The sequence below is a fragment of the Cynocephalus volans genome, chromosome 15, assembly GCF_027409185.1.
Source record: "Cynocephalus volans isolate mCynVol1 chromosome 15, mCynVol1.pri, whole genome shotgun sequence".
NCBI classification, from domain to species: domain Eukaryota; kingdom Metazoa; phylum Chordata; class Mammalia; order Dermoptera; family Cynocephalidae; genus Cynocephalus; species Cynocephalus volans.
The window spans coordinates 22,177,583-22,191,447 of NC_084474.1; the positions used below are offsets into that span (position 1 = coordinate 22,177,583).

General features: G+C 37.2%; 1 protein-coding gene across 1 annotated transcript in view; it reads right to left on the reverse strand.

Moving 5' to 3' along the window:
- Positions 1 to 9,872: 9,872 nt before the first annotated feature.
- Positions 9,873 to 13,865, reverse strand: part of LOC134364033 (cytochrome P450 7B1) — a 191,842-nt gene continuing 187,849 nt past the window's right edge. The window contains exon 6 of the mRNA XM_063079938.1: positions 9,873 to 11,307. Within this exon, the coding sequence (XP_062936008.1) occupies positions 11,020 to 11,307 (288 nt within the window). The 3' untranslated portion in view covers positions 9,873 to 11,019. The remainder of the gene's footprint in view (positions 11,308 to 13,865) is intronic.

Sequence of the window (13,865 nt, forward strand, 5' to 3'; positions counted from 1 at the left end):
GGCAGCCCCCAGGCGGAAGGAGACCCGTCTCTCAGCATTTACCAGACAAAGCCTGGGTGCGTCTAATTATGATTATTAAAACAATTTCCATGACGATGTCTAATATTATGTTAATTTGAAAACAACTGTGTATGAAAACTGTCGACTATAATACCTAAATTCATTTAATGAAACACATCGTTAAGGCAATTAAACCTCCTGGATGTGATTAAGAAACATAATTACGACACTGTTCTGCTCCATAATTGGGTGTCTTTAATCAAGGGGTAAAGTGATCAGCAACACAGCCATTAGTTTGTATTGTTCTGGCCCTGCTGTCCATCATTCTGATTAGGAATTAACCACAGCCACCACCAGTCAGATTCCTCCCCCCACCCTTTGCATATTAACATTGTAGGGGACACATTTGCTGCAAGATTTACTGCTTAATATTTCTCATTATTAAGAAGGCTTGCTTGAAATACTCCCTCTGCAACCTCTGTTCTATTCAACTATTATTAGAAATTGTACAGAATAACAAATCTTGAACTTCTGGGAAAAAAAGAAATGCTCAGCTTCCTCTCCCTCTTTAATCACTCCAGTCTTAGAGCTGAAAGAGACTTGGAATGTGTGGGGGTGGGGATGAGGATGGGCGATCTTGAGAATAAATTGAAATGTCAGAGCAATTGGTACAATTATTTAAAGAATCAGGGTTAATCATTATTTTCATTTTGATAATTTCAGACAAATAAACCTTCTTTCCAAACCCAGAAGTTGGCCAGCCTGTGGTTCTAAGAATAAATGAGGGACATCTGAAAGGAATAGGAGAGGAGTTTTCTGTGATTTACTTAGGGGGTCTTCCCTGACCTAACTCCAAACTTTCCAAAGTTTCTTCAGGAGAAGCTTTTAGAGAAGAAAACTGGTGGTTGGGGAGACAGTTCTTCCCCTGCCAAATCCCTGGGGCCACTTTCCTTCTGAGGTTTGAGCCCTGAATTTCGACCTACTCTGGAGAGCTGGCCCACAGACCACTGGGCCCCAAAGGTCCGTCCAGCATGGAGCACCCACGTCAGGTCTGGGTGACAGCACCATCGGCATCAGTGTGGCTTGCCCAAGTGCTCTTGGCCCAGAGCAGACAGCGTGGCCCGTAAAACTGCGGCATGTGCCAAGGTATCTGGGCACCACTCCGGCACCCACAGCGCCTACCAGGTCTGATCCCGCTGCTCGTGTTCCTTGGGGAGCTGAGAATGGGTAGATGAGGTCAAGCAACGCTCCACAGTCCCACTTGGCTTTTAATTCCTACTTAGGTCCCATCGCCAGCTTGACACTTGGCACCAGCAGGAGTGTCTACAGGACCAGCAAATGATCTTCTTCAAAGAGTTCTCCAGTTACCCCTGCTTTTCCCTCCGTGGTGCGTGCGTGTGTGTGCGCGCGGTCTGCAGGGCGCTCTCCGCTCTCCGCATCTGTCCAGCCCCGCCAAGGCCCTCCGTTAACGCTTAACTTCTCCCTCCTGTCTCACCCACCACCCATCCTCACAGCAACGGGACACCTGGGAGGGCCGAGGCTCGCAGAATTCCCTCCTCCACACACTCTTGGCCTCGGACCCAGGAACCGAACCTTGCTACCCGTCCCCGACCCTGTGATGGCTCCAGTATGAGTGGCATTGACTTTTCCAATGTAATGACTTATGAAAGATATAATCATGTGTTAAATTGAATCCTCCGTTTAACTGTTAATGGTGTGCTCTGGGCACATTTACGTATTAGATGCTATGGTAACTAATTACCACTAGAAGAAAGGATAATACACTTCCCAGACTTTGAAAAATAGTGATGAGAGTTCACTTGCCCGCTCGCAGCACATTGTGGCGGCTCTTCCGGGCAGAGCGAGGGAGCCCGGGGAGCCCCGAAAGTGGCTCACGGAACGCCCGAGGTCATGAATCCCGGTCAGGCCAGGCGCCTTCGTCAAACCTTTCATGAAAATATGATTCAGATGGTGAAGCGGCGGTGGGGGGAGAGGGGTGCGGTGGTCAACTACACAACGGTGCCTCTAAGCAAAATTAAATTGCAAAACCTAAACACCAGAAACATAAATAAGATTTCTTTTAATTAAAATGCAGGCCAGACTAAATTATCCACGTGCCAAGCCACTTTACATCAATTAACATTTTTTTTGTTGTGTGGGTGAAATAAATGAGCCCGTCTCCTGCGCGTTCTGCATTGGCATTTATAACTCGAATGCCCCTCAATTTGCCAAGCCGATGGACTGCACGTTGATTTAAACTCGGCCTTTTAAATCAAACGCTAGGCACAGCAGATAGGAGGGGAACCGGAGGGAAAACGAGCAGCCAGTAACTTCAGTTTGCGAGTAGAAACAACTGTCAGGGTGAGAGTCTTTCGCCCGGCCACAGCTCCTGCTCATCTCGTCGCCTGCTGTGTTTCCTAGAATCAGGGTTCTGCAGGCGAGGCGGGGTGACCGGGAGCCCGTTCCGCTCCAGGGCCTGGGCACGTGTCTGTGCTGGGGACCAGGGAGGGCGGGAGGACGGAGGAGGCGGCCTTCCAGCAGGTGCACCAGGCCCGGCTTGCAGACAAACCCAACGACGTCCCCAACCCTCGCTCCCACTGCGCTGTTCTGCTCGCGCTGCGCTCCGGGAGGGACGCGGGATCCGCAGCCGCAGAGCACACCCTCTCCCGGGGCGGTCCCTTGACCGGCCTTCCGGGCCCCTCTCGCGGGCGCAATTGCCGTCCAACCTCCAAGTTCCTTGGGACAAAAAGCGAACTTCAGGGCTTTGCGTCAAACTTTCTTTCGTGCGTGGCACTAGGAACGGGTTGTCCCCTGCACCCCCGCGGGCGTGTGGGTTCATGCGTCGCTGTCAGCCTTGTAAGGAGTACCCCGCAGCTGTGCCAGAAACTGGCGACAGCGCCACAGGTTTAACCCCCCAAAAGCTGCTCGCTTCCTCCCACGGCAGCGAAACTCTGCTTGTCTTCCCTGAGATTTGATTTGGGTTAAATTCTACCAGTTTTTCTATATTACTCCTCTTAACACAATCCAGGAGACTTGTCTGGACTATTGCAAAATTATCAGGTACCGTGTGTGTGTGTGTGTGTGTGTGTGTGTGTGTGTGTGTGTGTGTGTGTGTGTCTGTGTGTGTGTGTGTGTGTGTGTGTCTGTGTGTGTGTGTGTGTCTGTGTGTGTGTGTGTGTGTGTCTGTGTGTCTGTGTGTGTGTGTGTGTGAGTGAGAGAGAGAGAAAGAGAGTGAGAGAGAGAGAGAGAGAGACTTTCCCTTCTGCAGTTCCCTCCCTCTAATTCAGGTAATATAGAAACACAAATTAAAGAACTCTGGAAGAGAAATGAGTGGACAAGGAAGGATAGACTTTAATGGGAAAGAGGGTTTTGCAGTTACCTGCTTTCCCCCACCCCCGCCCTTGCTACATATATGATGGACAAGCCTATCTTACAAGTCACCAGGATGCTTTGATGGAAAGTTAGTTTTAATTATGCGCAACGTGATATCATTCTCCTTCTCAGCTTGGGAAAGAGTTAATTCTTTCCCAAAGACCGTAGTTGCCCTTGTCTCTCAACCTGATTCAGAGATGCAATAAAATATGTAGCAAATTTATGGTCTGTTTCAAGCATTTTATCGCTGTATTTTTAAATTCATATATGGACATATAAGAACTATGATCTGTGAATAATTTGAAATGCTATAGTAGAATGATACATTTTAGATAAAACATAACCATATCTTCATATAATTGTCTCAGATTAAAATAAAAAAGAAAAATAGATTTCTAATGTGGACCAAACTGAAAACCTAATGATAGCCATAAAGTGCTAACCAACCATAAATTAACATCTTCATCAAATGCTAAAATGGTATCAGCGGCTGTATAAAGCAATTATTATTTCTCCTTATAAGTTTAAGAATAAAGTTCAGGGATATTTAAAGGATCCATTATTTACAAATGTTTCTCAGTCTTAAAGATTTCATTTTTTATTAGGAGGATGGTTGCAACTCAAATCTGCTATACTAATAGAGGTGTTTAGAGATGAGAATTTAGATTTAAACATAAAGATGCTTCATGGCCTAATCTCATTTTATACACTTATCCTGCTCTGGTATTTACTGAAGAACTTGGTGCAAGGATTTTTTCTATTAAATATCCTTATCTACTTTTTGAAAAAAGAAGACAAAAACATCTTATTGTGAGAGACACTCAGATTATATACCTAACTCGTGAAAACATTAAATCATGAATTGTTTATTGAAGTAAGTACAACTCCACTTATTATGTACAGTTTCTCTCTACAGTACTATGATCAGAAGGCAGGTGTCAGGATGAGCCTCTGCCCTCCCTCTGAGGCTTTCATGGAAGGAAATAGTTTTCCTAAGTAGCCTCCACAGAAATATGAAGAACCACGAAGGAGGAAAGAACATCTATCCATTAAATGCCTGACATATCAGGAAGCAGGGGCAGTTAATACCTAGGTCTCAATAACCTTTTGGAGAAGTATCAGGCATACATTTCTTTATAGTGCAGATTTCTCAAGAGTAAAATTAAGTAAAATCTGTAATTACTGAAGAAAGAAGCTCTTGAAAAATTTAGAAAATTATTTTTTTATAAAACAAAGCAATTATTGGGACTCTGGAGGATCTGGGTAGCACAAGTACTCAAGTGATCCCTGCTACTGAGTTGTTATTTCCAGTACATTGTCCCATAGCGTGTCTGCTGTGAATTATCACCCCCAAAGGTCAAGGGTTAACTAATCTTCATCTGGCAAAGTCCTAGGACCACTCCACAGTTGGTTTGTAAACATTGTTTAGTCTGAATAGTTCCTTCTTGAAGAATGAAAACTATTTTTTGTAAACTTTCTGTAGATTAAAATGAGTTTGAAAAAAAAGTTTAAAAAAACAAGTATTTAATTGTACAACATGGAGGAACTACTACTACATGTACAGATTTAGCTTTATATAAAATTCAAAAGTGATTTCAAATACTTTAAAAAATATTCGATTACACTTAAAGTAAAAAACACAGGCATGTATGAAACTTTGAAGATACACATTAGTTCCTAGAATTATGGAATTGAGGTACATTTAATTTAAACACTAATTTGAAAATAAAAAAATGAAGGCATTTATTAAAAAGTTTGGGTTGTGCCAGGTAATAGTGACATACATTTTATGTTAACTACGATGGCTAGTTTTTAGAAATAAAAGTTACATAAAGTAAATGTTCTCTTGCAAACAAATAAAAATCTTCAACTAATACATGCTTCGTATTTATAAATGTTCAAATTTGACTCAACCATGAATCATTAGATAGTAATACCTTTTCCTATTATTTTTATTCCTCTAGTTTCTCCTATAAGCACAAATTGCTGTAAGGGAAATAAAATGCTTCATGATTCTATGTCCAAACATTTACTTTCTGTGTAGTCTGAAATATATCATGTCTCTTCTTATAAAAGCCAAGACATTTAGGACTTGAGAACATAACTATATTTTAAATAATTAACAATAAATAATACCAAACACTTTTTAAAAAATCCAGCATAACCGTTGAGTATTTTTTTTAGTGAGCTCTATTCTCAATAGAAAATGCACATTATTACTCACATGATCATGGCTAATTCCAGAAAGTTCTGCAAAATTTTATTTACTCAATAAGTGCTTTTATAGAGTGAGATAGAAAGCAAAGATAATTATTTCACAGATTTCCATTTAATGACATAATTTACCCTAGTTGGTAAAAAAAACAATACTGAATTGACTAGTTCAAATGGACAGGATCACCTTCTAACAGAGGTTAGCTTCTGATAGCTTCTAGCAGGAGCACCTTCTAATAGACCAATAGACTTCTAACAGAGTCTAAGGCGAGTTCCTGTAAAACATGAATAACTCATACGAGTGTTTCTTAGAAAAGCCAAGTGTCCCAGTGAAATACTGTATGTGCAGCCACTGAAGGAGCCACATTTCATTTCATCAGCAGCATTCTGTATTACATGCTTTATTTACAGTTTGCATTTCAATTTTATGAATAAATAGAACACTGTCTAAATAGTACTCAACTTTATTCATTATTTGTGGTAAAGTGAGGAGATCTGCAGAAGACAAAGACCACATCTAATGAGATCTCTCTCCCATTTCTTGTTCTTATACATCTCTCCACAGAATAGTAGTGATTTTTAAGAATTGTATCCTAGTAAGGTCAGCCTGCTTAAAATAAATATTAAAGAACTTAGTGATATTTCTTGGATCTGTTTTTATTTTTCCACACAAATAACTATATTAAAATATATTGAAAAGTACTTTGAATATGACAATTTATGCACTTTTAGGGAGAGCATCAGAAAATAAGAATATATGTATATGTAGGGGGGTAGAGAGAGATGAGGATGTTAGAGAATTCAGACAGCAAAATTGTTTTCCAAATATTTTGCTTTTTGGAATCAAATCTTCTGTCACCCAACGTGTTTCGAGCAAGGAAATAAGGAGACATAATCACTCATCTGTGCTTTAAAAGTTCATTTATTGCAGTTTTGTTGTAAATAAAAGAGCACTAAATATTAGATTTGTAAAGTATTTGCATTTTTATCTAACATCTTTTTAAAACTTGCTTCCTCAAAAATCCACATATATGACATTTTAAAATCAAAAGATAATATGGAAAAAATAATTCCAGACAACATTTATAACATACAGCACTTTTCTCTCTACCAAATATTTTAAAACATAAGTATTGGCAAATTATCACCCACTTAAAATTGTGCAGTTGAATTTTTTATGAATTAAGTTTATTTTACTCTAGAAAGCACTATCACCAAAATAAACATTTAAGCTAAAAAGTTCAAACATCAGTGACTACTGATTTACATTAACACTGAAGTAGAATAAGTAGTAATTGCTTTAGATAAATGCAAGAGAGTTTTATGTGATCGCTCATTATAATTTAAAATAATGCTACAGGGAATGTAATCTTGGCTTGCTAACTTTTCCTTAATTGAGTATGTGAATATGAATACCTAATAATGCAGTGCAAGTAAATAATAGTTTGCAATATTGGTGAATTTAATAGGTTAAAAAAGTACACATTATAATGGCATGTAACTCTTGTTTACACAATTATTGCCATTCTTTTGTACTAAGATCAAAACCTAGATAAATTTTGTGCTTTGGTCTTTGAAGCATTTTAAGATTCTACTCTTAATCTAGAAAATGCTTACAGAAAATGTTACCCATAATATTTTTTATGATAAAATAAGCACAAGTAACCGTATAGATTTTGAGTATGGAAGCTCCTTTGCCTTAGATTTGTGATCCAAAACTTAATGATAAACGGAAATGAGATAATGAAGTGTGCCAGGGAAACCAAAACATGGCAGATAAAAGTTCCCATATAGGTTGCGTATCAGCATGCCTTGTTTAGTGATAAATAGCTTTTTTCTTAATTCCTTTAGGGCTTTAATTTCTGCTAATCGAATGCTTGATTACTGTGGGTTGTTGGTGTAAAACAGTATACTGAGTATAAATTATTTATTTCCTTTAATTTGAAATTTAGGTGAATCTGTAAAAGTTAAAAGAGGGGTTTTTACAATGTACAATACAGTTTTGAAAAACTTGTTGAGCCTCAGTAATTGCATTTCGTTTTGGTTATTTTTATCATATTATCACAATATCTGTTGTACATGTTTTTATTGTGTATAATTATACACGGTGATTTCTCATTATGGAATGCTGCTTTGGAATGATTGATGGAAGGTTAGTTAGTACTAGTGATAAATCAGAATTTTAGAATAGTTTTAAAGAGATGAACTTATTACTTACAACTACATTTATAATAAATTAGTTGTGTGTGTGTGTGTGTTGTTTTCTCAAATAAATTGTGTTCTTAAAGGGGAAGGGTGATCTCGTGCATCACATCGTATCAAGAATAGAGGAAGTGCTCAATAAATGTTTGGTTGAATAAATGAATAATGACTTAACTAATGACTATAAAAAGTTATTCCCCTTAACAAATATATAAGAACAATTTTTTAAAGGCACAGCATTGTTCAAATATCTCGGTTACCCTTTGCATTTGTATACTGCATTATACTTTTCAAAATAAGTTCATACATTACTGTGTTTAATCCTTGTAATGAACCCTGATGTCAAAAAGGCCATATTATTTTTATTTTGCAAATGAGGACACTAAAGCATTGAAAGGCAAAGTGACTCATTGATGATAAATAACCAATTCTGTGACAGCCAGAATCCATGTCTTTTAACTTCTTAATCCGTGACATTTTTTTTTCTGTTCATAAACACTCTTTAGTTACTGGATTTAAATCTGTCACAAGACTCTCTTGTTTTGTTTTAGTTCTACTGCCCATTCCTTTTAAATAATAATTTCTCAACCATTTTACTTATTCTTGCTTTCTATTCTAAGTTCCTGTATACACTTCTAATGCATAAAGCCAGGAACTTGTAGAGCCAACATATTTAGTAGGTGAACTGGAAAGAAACTTTGCTTCACAGAGCATGACTGTAGGTATACTTGCCTGTCTGAACCTTGGCTTTGGGTGAATCAAACAAACAAACAAAAAACCCAGAAAACCTCTCCTGTCTATTCATAGGATTGCATTCTACCTTATTTAGGAACAGAACCCACAATACCTATGTAGCGTCCCCTCCCTCCTCTCTAATATTCAAGCTGAAAATTTAAAGTGATCTGAGTTTAATAGTAGCATCAGTAGTCAGACAAAAGCAAACACAAATTCTCTCTGTGGGAAAGAACTTTAAACCCAGGTCTAAAACATTTTCCAGAGATAAAATTCCAAAGAACATGAGTTCAGTAAACGATGGCAAAAGTTAAAGGCAAGATAAACAAACTACAAAATCAGACCCCCAAAATACCAATGATTTGGAAATATTAGATAGAAAATATAAAATATTTGCTTAATACAGTTAAAGAAATGAAAGAGGATATCAAGGGTATGATGAAGAAACAGCATATTATCAAAAATGACCAGAGAAACTGAGAAATGTAACCACTGAACTTAGCAAACTCAGTGGAATGGAAAAACCTGAATGAAGACTGACAGGCTGGAGGCTAGCACCCTGATTCAAAATCAATCTTGAAGACCCCACAGAAGGGAGAGGGTAGTCTGACGGATCTGATGGTGGAACATAACAAATTTAGAACATCTTAGGGAGAATGAAAGTTAAAATAAAAATAATGGAACTAACAAATGCAATAGATGAGTTAAAGAACAGATAAGATAAACTGCATGAAGAAGAAACTGAAAAGACATCTAAAGAAATTACCTGGAATGTAAGTTGGAGACAGAAAAATATGGGGAGAAAAGGTCAAACAGCATGGAGTGCAGAGTGAGAAGATCTAACACAGAGTCTGAGAGAGGTAACACTCAAAGAGAGAATGACTAAGAATATTCCATTGATGAAAGAGACCCATTCTAGGACTCATGAAGCAGCATGAAAGGCAAGATGATAAACAGAAACTAAGAACATCAAAGACAAAGAGAACATGTTAAAGTAGCCAGAGAGAAGAGGCAGACTACCTGCTGAGTAATTAAATTGACTAATGGCAAACCTCTCAATAACAAGGATGGCAGCATTAAGAACACACGATATCTTCAAAGTGCTGTGAAGAAATTATTGTCAACATAGCCTTGTGCATCCAGCAAAACCATCCTTCAAGAATGAGGGCAAAAATAAAGACATCCTCAATCAAGCAAAATCAGAAATTACACCAGCAGACCTGCGCTAAAAGAACATTCAGAGCATGTACTTCAGGAAGGAGAAGATAAATGCTAGAATATCTTATTTACTTATTGGGTATCATAAGTACTTTATAATGTTAGTTTAAAAATCAATTAGAAACACCATAGCAAATTTCTGAAATATTAAAAGTTCCAATTAATGCAACATGAATTAACTGGGCTTTATTGCCTGCCTTGTCTCTTTGTATATTGCATCATGATTTAAGTCATATGCCAATCAAGGGGTAATGTGATATAAGAAGGCTTTGAATCATTGACAGAATGCTGCATTGTGTCTGTCATATAAAATTATACTGCATAATATAATGTTGTAATTCAAAATAACACAAATAAACTCCAAGTCCAAAAGGTGAACTGTCAAGAACAAATACTGCTATATAGTTTCTCTGTTTATATAAGTGGAAGCATTCAGGAAAGGGTTAACTGCAACCCTAGCATAACTCTCATAGCTTACACTAAAGCCACACGCTACAATTGATGTTGTAATGATTTCAACATTGTCTCCTATCATAAACCTAATACTAATGTCTAGGGCCATTGCTGAATATATAATAGGTTTTGTGTTTTCTTATGTATTATACCTTATCAGTATCTAACTTGAATATGAGAGGTCTTATGTAATACAAGAAATTTTGTTCCATTGAGCCATAGTATACAAAGTAATAAAGATCATTTATGGATGATTAAATATTGAAGTGAAGTTGAAGCGTTTAATCTACTGCAAAACTCATTTAATGCAAATGTACACTGGCAATATAGATATTATTGATATTACACTTGAAGGGAACATTTTCAGCCAGTGTAGATCATGGAAATTTAATTTTCCTCTCATTTGAGAATTTGAAATTTGTTAGACTGTGTCCATTGCCAGCACAATTTTTCAGTAGTACATACAGTGTGTTCTTCACATTAGAGAAGAATTTGAGTTACTTAAAAAATATCCCACAGTGCCAAGTATTGCTGTAAAGGTACGTTTACTATAACAAGTGAAAATTGCAATAGTAGAAAGTAAAATAAGCTATTTTGAGCTTATCATTAAGTTGATTTTGATGTCCATTTCCATGCTATCATTCTCTTTTATTTTATGATAGGGTCTATGACAGAGTCCAAAATGGACTGATCTCAGATCAAATAGAAATTGGCACTTTTTAAACAAACAAACAAAGCAATTACATTTACAGAAATTAAAAACAAATAGCTGTGCTTATGACATTTAGGTTAGTTTTGATAGATTTCTTTTCTTTCCTTTTAACTTCTCTAAGATTTCATCTTGTACCTAAATAAAACATCAGAATCTGGAGACTGAGTACCAAACAGTAAGCGGCTATAGTTTAGTCCTATAGGCTTACTGTCAACTATTTCTAAATCAAAACATGTTAAAAGTACAATCAACAATTGTTTTATTTCAGTAACTGCAAAAAATCGGCCCGGACATTTGCTGGCTCCAAATCCAAATGGCAGTAGGTAAAACTTCAGCTTTTTCTCTCCTTTGAAAAAGGTGGTTTTCTTCTTACCATCTTCTGTAAAGCGATCGTATCTAAACTCCTGGAAGGAATAGACAATGTTAAAATTAATATTTTACATGAAATAGTCTGAATTCACGTCCACAAAATTGCTACCTCTCCATGCCTGTCTTAAAAGGCTCCTATTAACCTGACAAACACCAGAAAGTAAAACTTGACTAAGTGTAAATCATGTATGAAATTTCAAAAAACTTAACTGCCACTAGGAAATTACCTGTCCCATACCAAAGTGAAACTCAAACACCTATATGACTTTTCTTCCCTATTCATATTTCTCTCCTATGCTGAGCTTCCTAAGTATAGAGGCTGCATTTCTATTTTTGCCACCTAAGGTGGGTCTTGACTTACAGGCATTCCTGTGACAAATACTAATGTTGGGCAGAAGTGGAGGGCTCCTGTGGGGCCACCCATTGTTACCATGAATAATGAATTTTACTAGCCACAGGAGTTGAAAACTGTGGATCCCTAATTTGGTTTTTTCTTATCCCTTCCCAACCAATTACTGATGGATGACAACTATGAGTTTAGGATTCAGTGCTTATGTTTGAATTAAATAGACATAAATATGAAATATAAGTATTTGACAGAGAACAAAGTAGATATAAATAAGATTCAGCTAAAACACTAGAGAGGAACTAAGCCACAATATCAGTGTTGCTTGTTTTTTGATGTTGTAGTAAATTTCTCCTATAAAGTTTCTATTAGATTAAACTCTCTTTAGATTAACTCTAGGGTGGCACGTGTTCCTGACATGTTGTCAATATAATAATAATTATTATATATTAATAATATATGCTATATTAGAATAACATTATTAATAATATATGTTATAATAATATATGTTATTAATGTAACAATATTAATTAATAATGTGATGATGTAATATTACTTGTTACAAAAATTATGGGACTGGTTTATGTAGCATATTTGGCCCACCGTCTTAATTTTGCCTTCCTGCCAAAGGGTTATGATTCAATTCTCACTTGAGATTCTTAGAGGGGACTGAGTGAGCAAATGGTGAATCAGTCCATGGTGAATCAAACCATTGATTAAATTAATGCTCTCAGCTTGCATGAAAAAGATCACATATTTCCTGTAGTTGGTGCTCATTAGCATTAGACCGGCTCAGTGCACAACCCTGATATGAACTACATGAAAACTAGATGCAAAGAACTAGGTCAGATCCAAAGCATTTCAGGTTATGGTGAAAATCCTACAACGTGTGGATAGATTCTGAGTCTATCACAAATGATTTAATTTTCTGACTCAATGCCAGTGTTTTTAATGTCAGCGAATCATTTCCTTTAAAAGTATTGGGTTATCCTCATTTACCTAGAATACTTATTTTGATACGTATTTGAGATTAGAAAATCTGGGGATAGTTTCTCTTCCCCTCCAACTTGCAAGTTGATGCAAAATGATAATGGCAAAATTAGTCTGCATTTTTATAATGGTTTAATTCCTGACAACTAATGCTTTGAGCCCTTTAGAACACAGTGTATTTTATCACAGTTCTGGGATGTATCCAAATAGGAACTAACCAGTGATAAACTAAAACTGTTCTTCCCTGTATTAATCTACCTGTTTATTTCTGTATTAATGAACAGGGACACCCTTTGCTGACATACACTTTAGTGGAGATAGAGTGACTATTGGAACTCTCCCTGGTAACCTTCTTTCATTACTGGGGCCCAGGCCTGCTTGCCTGAGCTAAGTTCTGCTGCTCCTCCTCACTGACCATTCTGAGGAGACCAGCCCCCCTCTCCAAGAGTTCCCCGCCTACGCCAAATCAGTGTACATGAGCTTTGCTATGAAGAGATTTGTTAGAAAAGTTCTCGCTGTAGCTCCACTGTTTAAGTCAGAAAATGCAAAATGAAAACTTAGCTTGGGTTATGACTTTATAGCGTCTTGATATAAATATGACAGAAACCATCATGGCTTTCACATTCTTCTTTGTGAAAATGAATGTGCTGCCCTCTGAGAGGTCACGGCGGTAAGCATGTATGCAGGGGTGCTCCCCACCCCCGTGACCTTCAGTTAGTGTGAAAGTCCTTCAAACTTGTAGTTAATCAGTAATGTCACTCCAATTTCCTCAAAATAAACATCTTAGAAATTACTATTTAGTGGTTTATTTTAGGAAACTGAAAGGAAATGGCCAATGACTTTTGCTCTGTGACCACTACCAAACTCAAAAGGCACAGGTGCATAAATATATTCTTGAATTAAAATTTATTTTCAGTTTGTTCCATTGCTCAGGCATGGAGAATCCAAGAAGGAACCTCTGTTAGGAAAGGCTTGTAATAGCTCCTAGGGATAGAGTTTGTTTTTAGCCAGAAAAAGAGGGGGTATAATAATTTTACCCCTGAGATTTTGGTATCACAGTGATCTAGAAGAAAGGATCAGGAAGCTCAAGATGTATCCGTTTATTTAGAAAAACTTAAATCAGGATTCATCATGCTGACTTAAATTTTTTGCAGTGACAAGATTAAACTTGGTGCTTCGCAATTAAAGAGGGTCAGTGAAATGGATGAGAGTAGAGAAATCATAAGAGAAGGTGTCAGACACTGAAATTTCCCACTG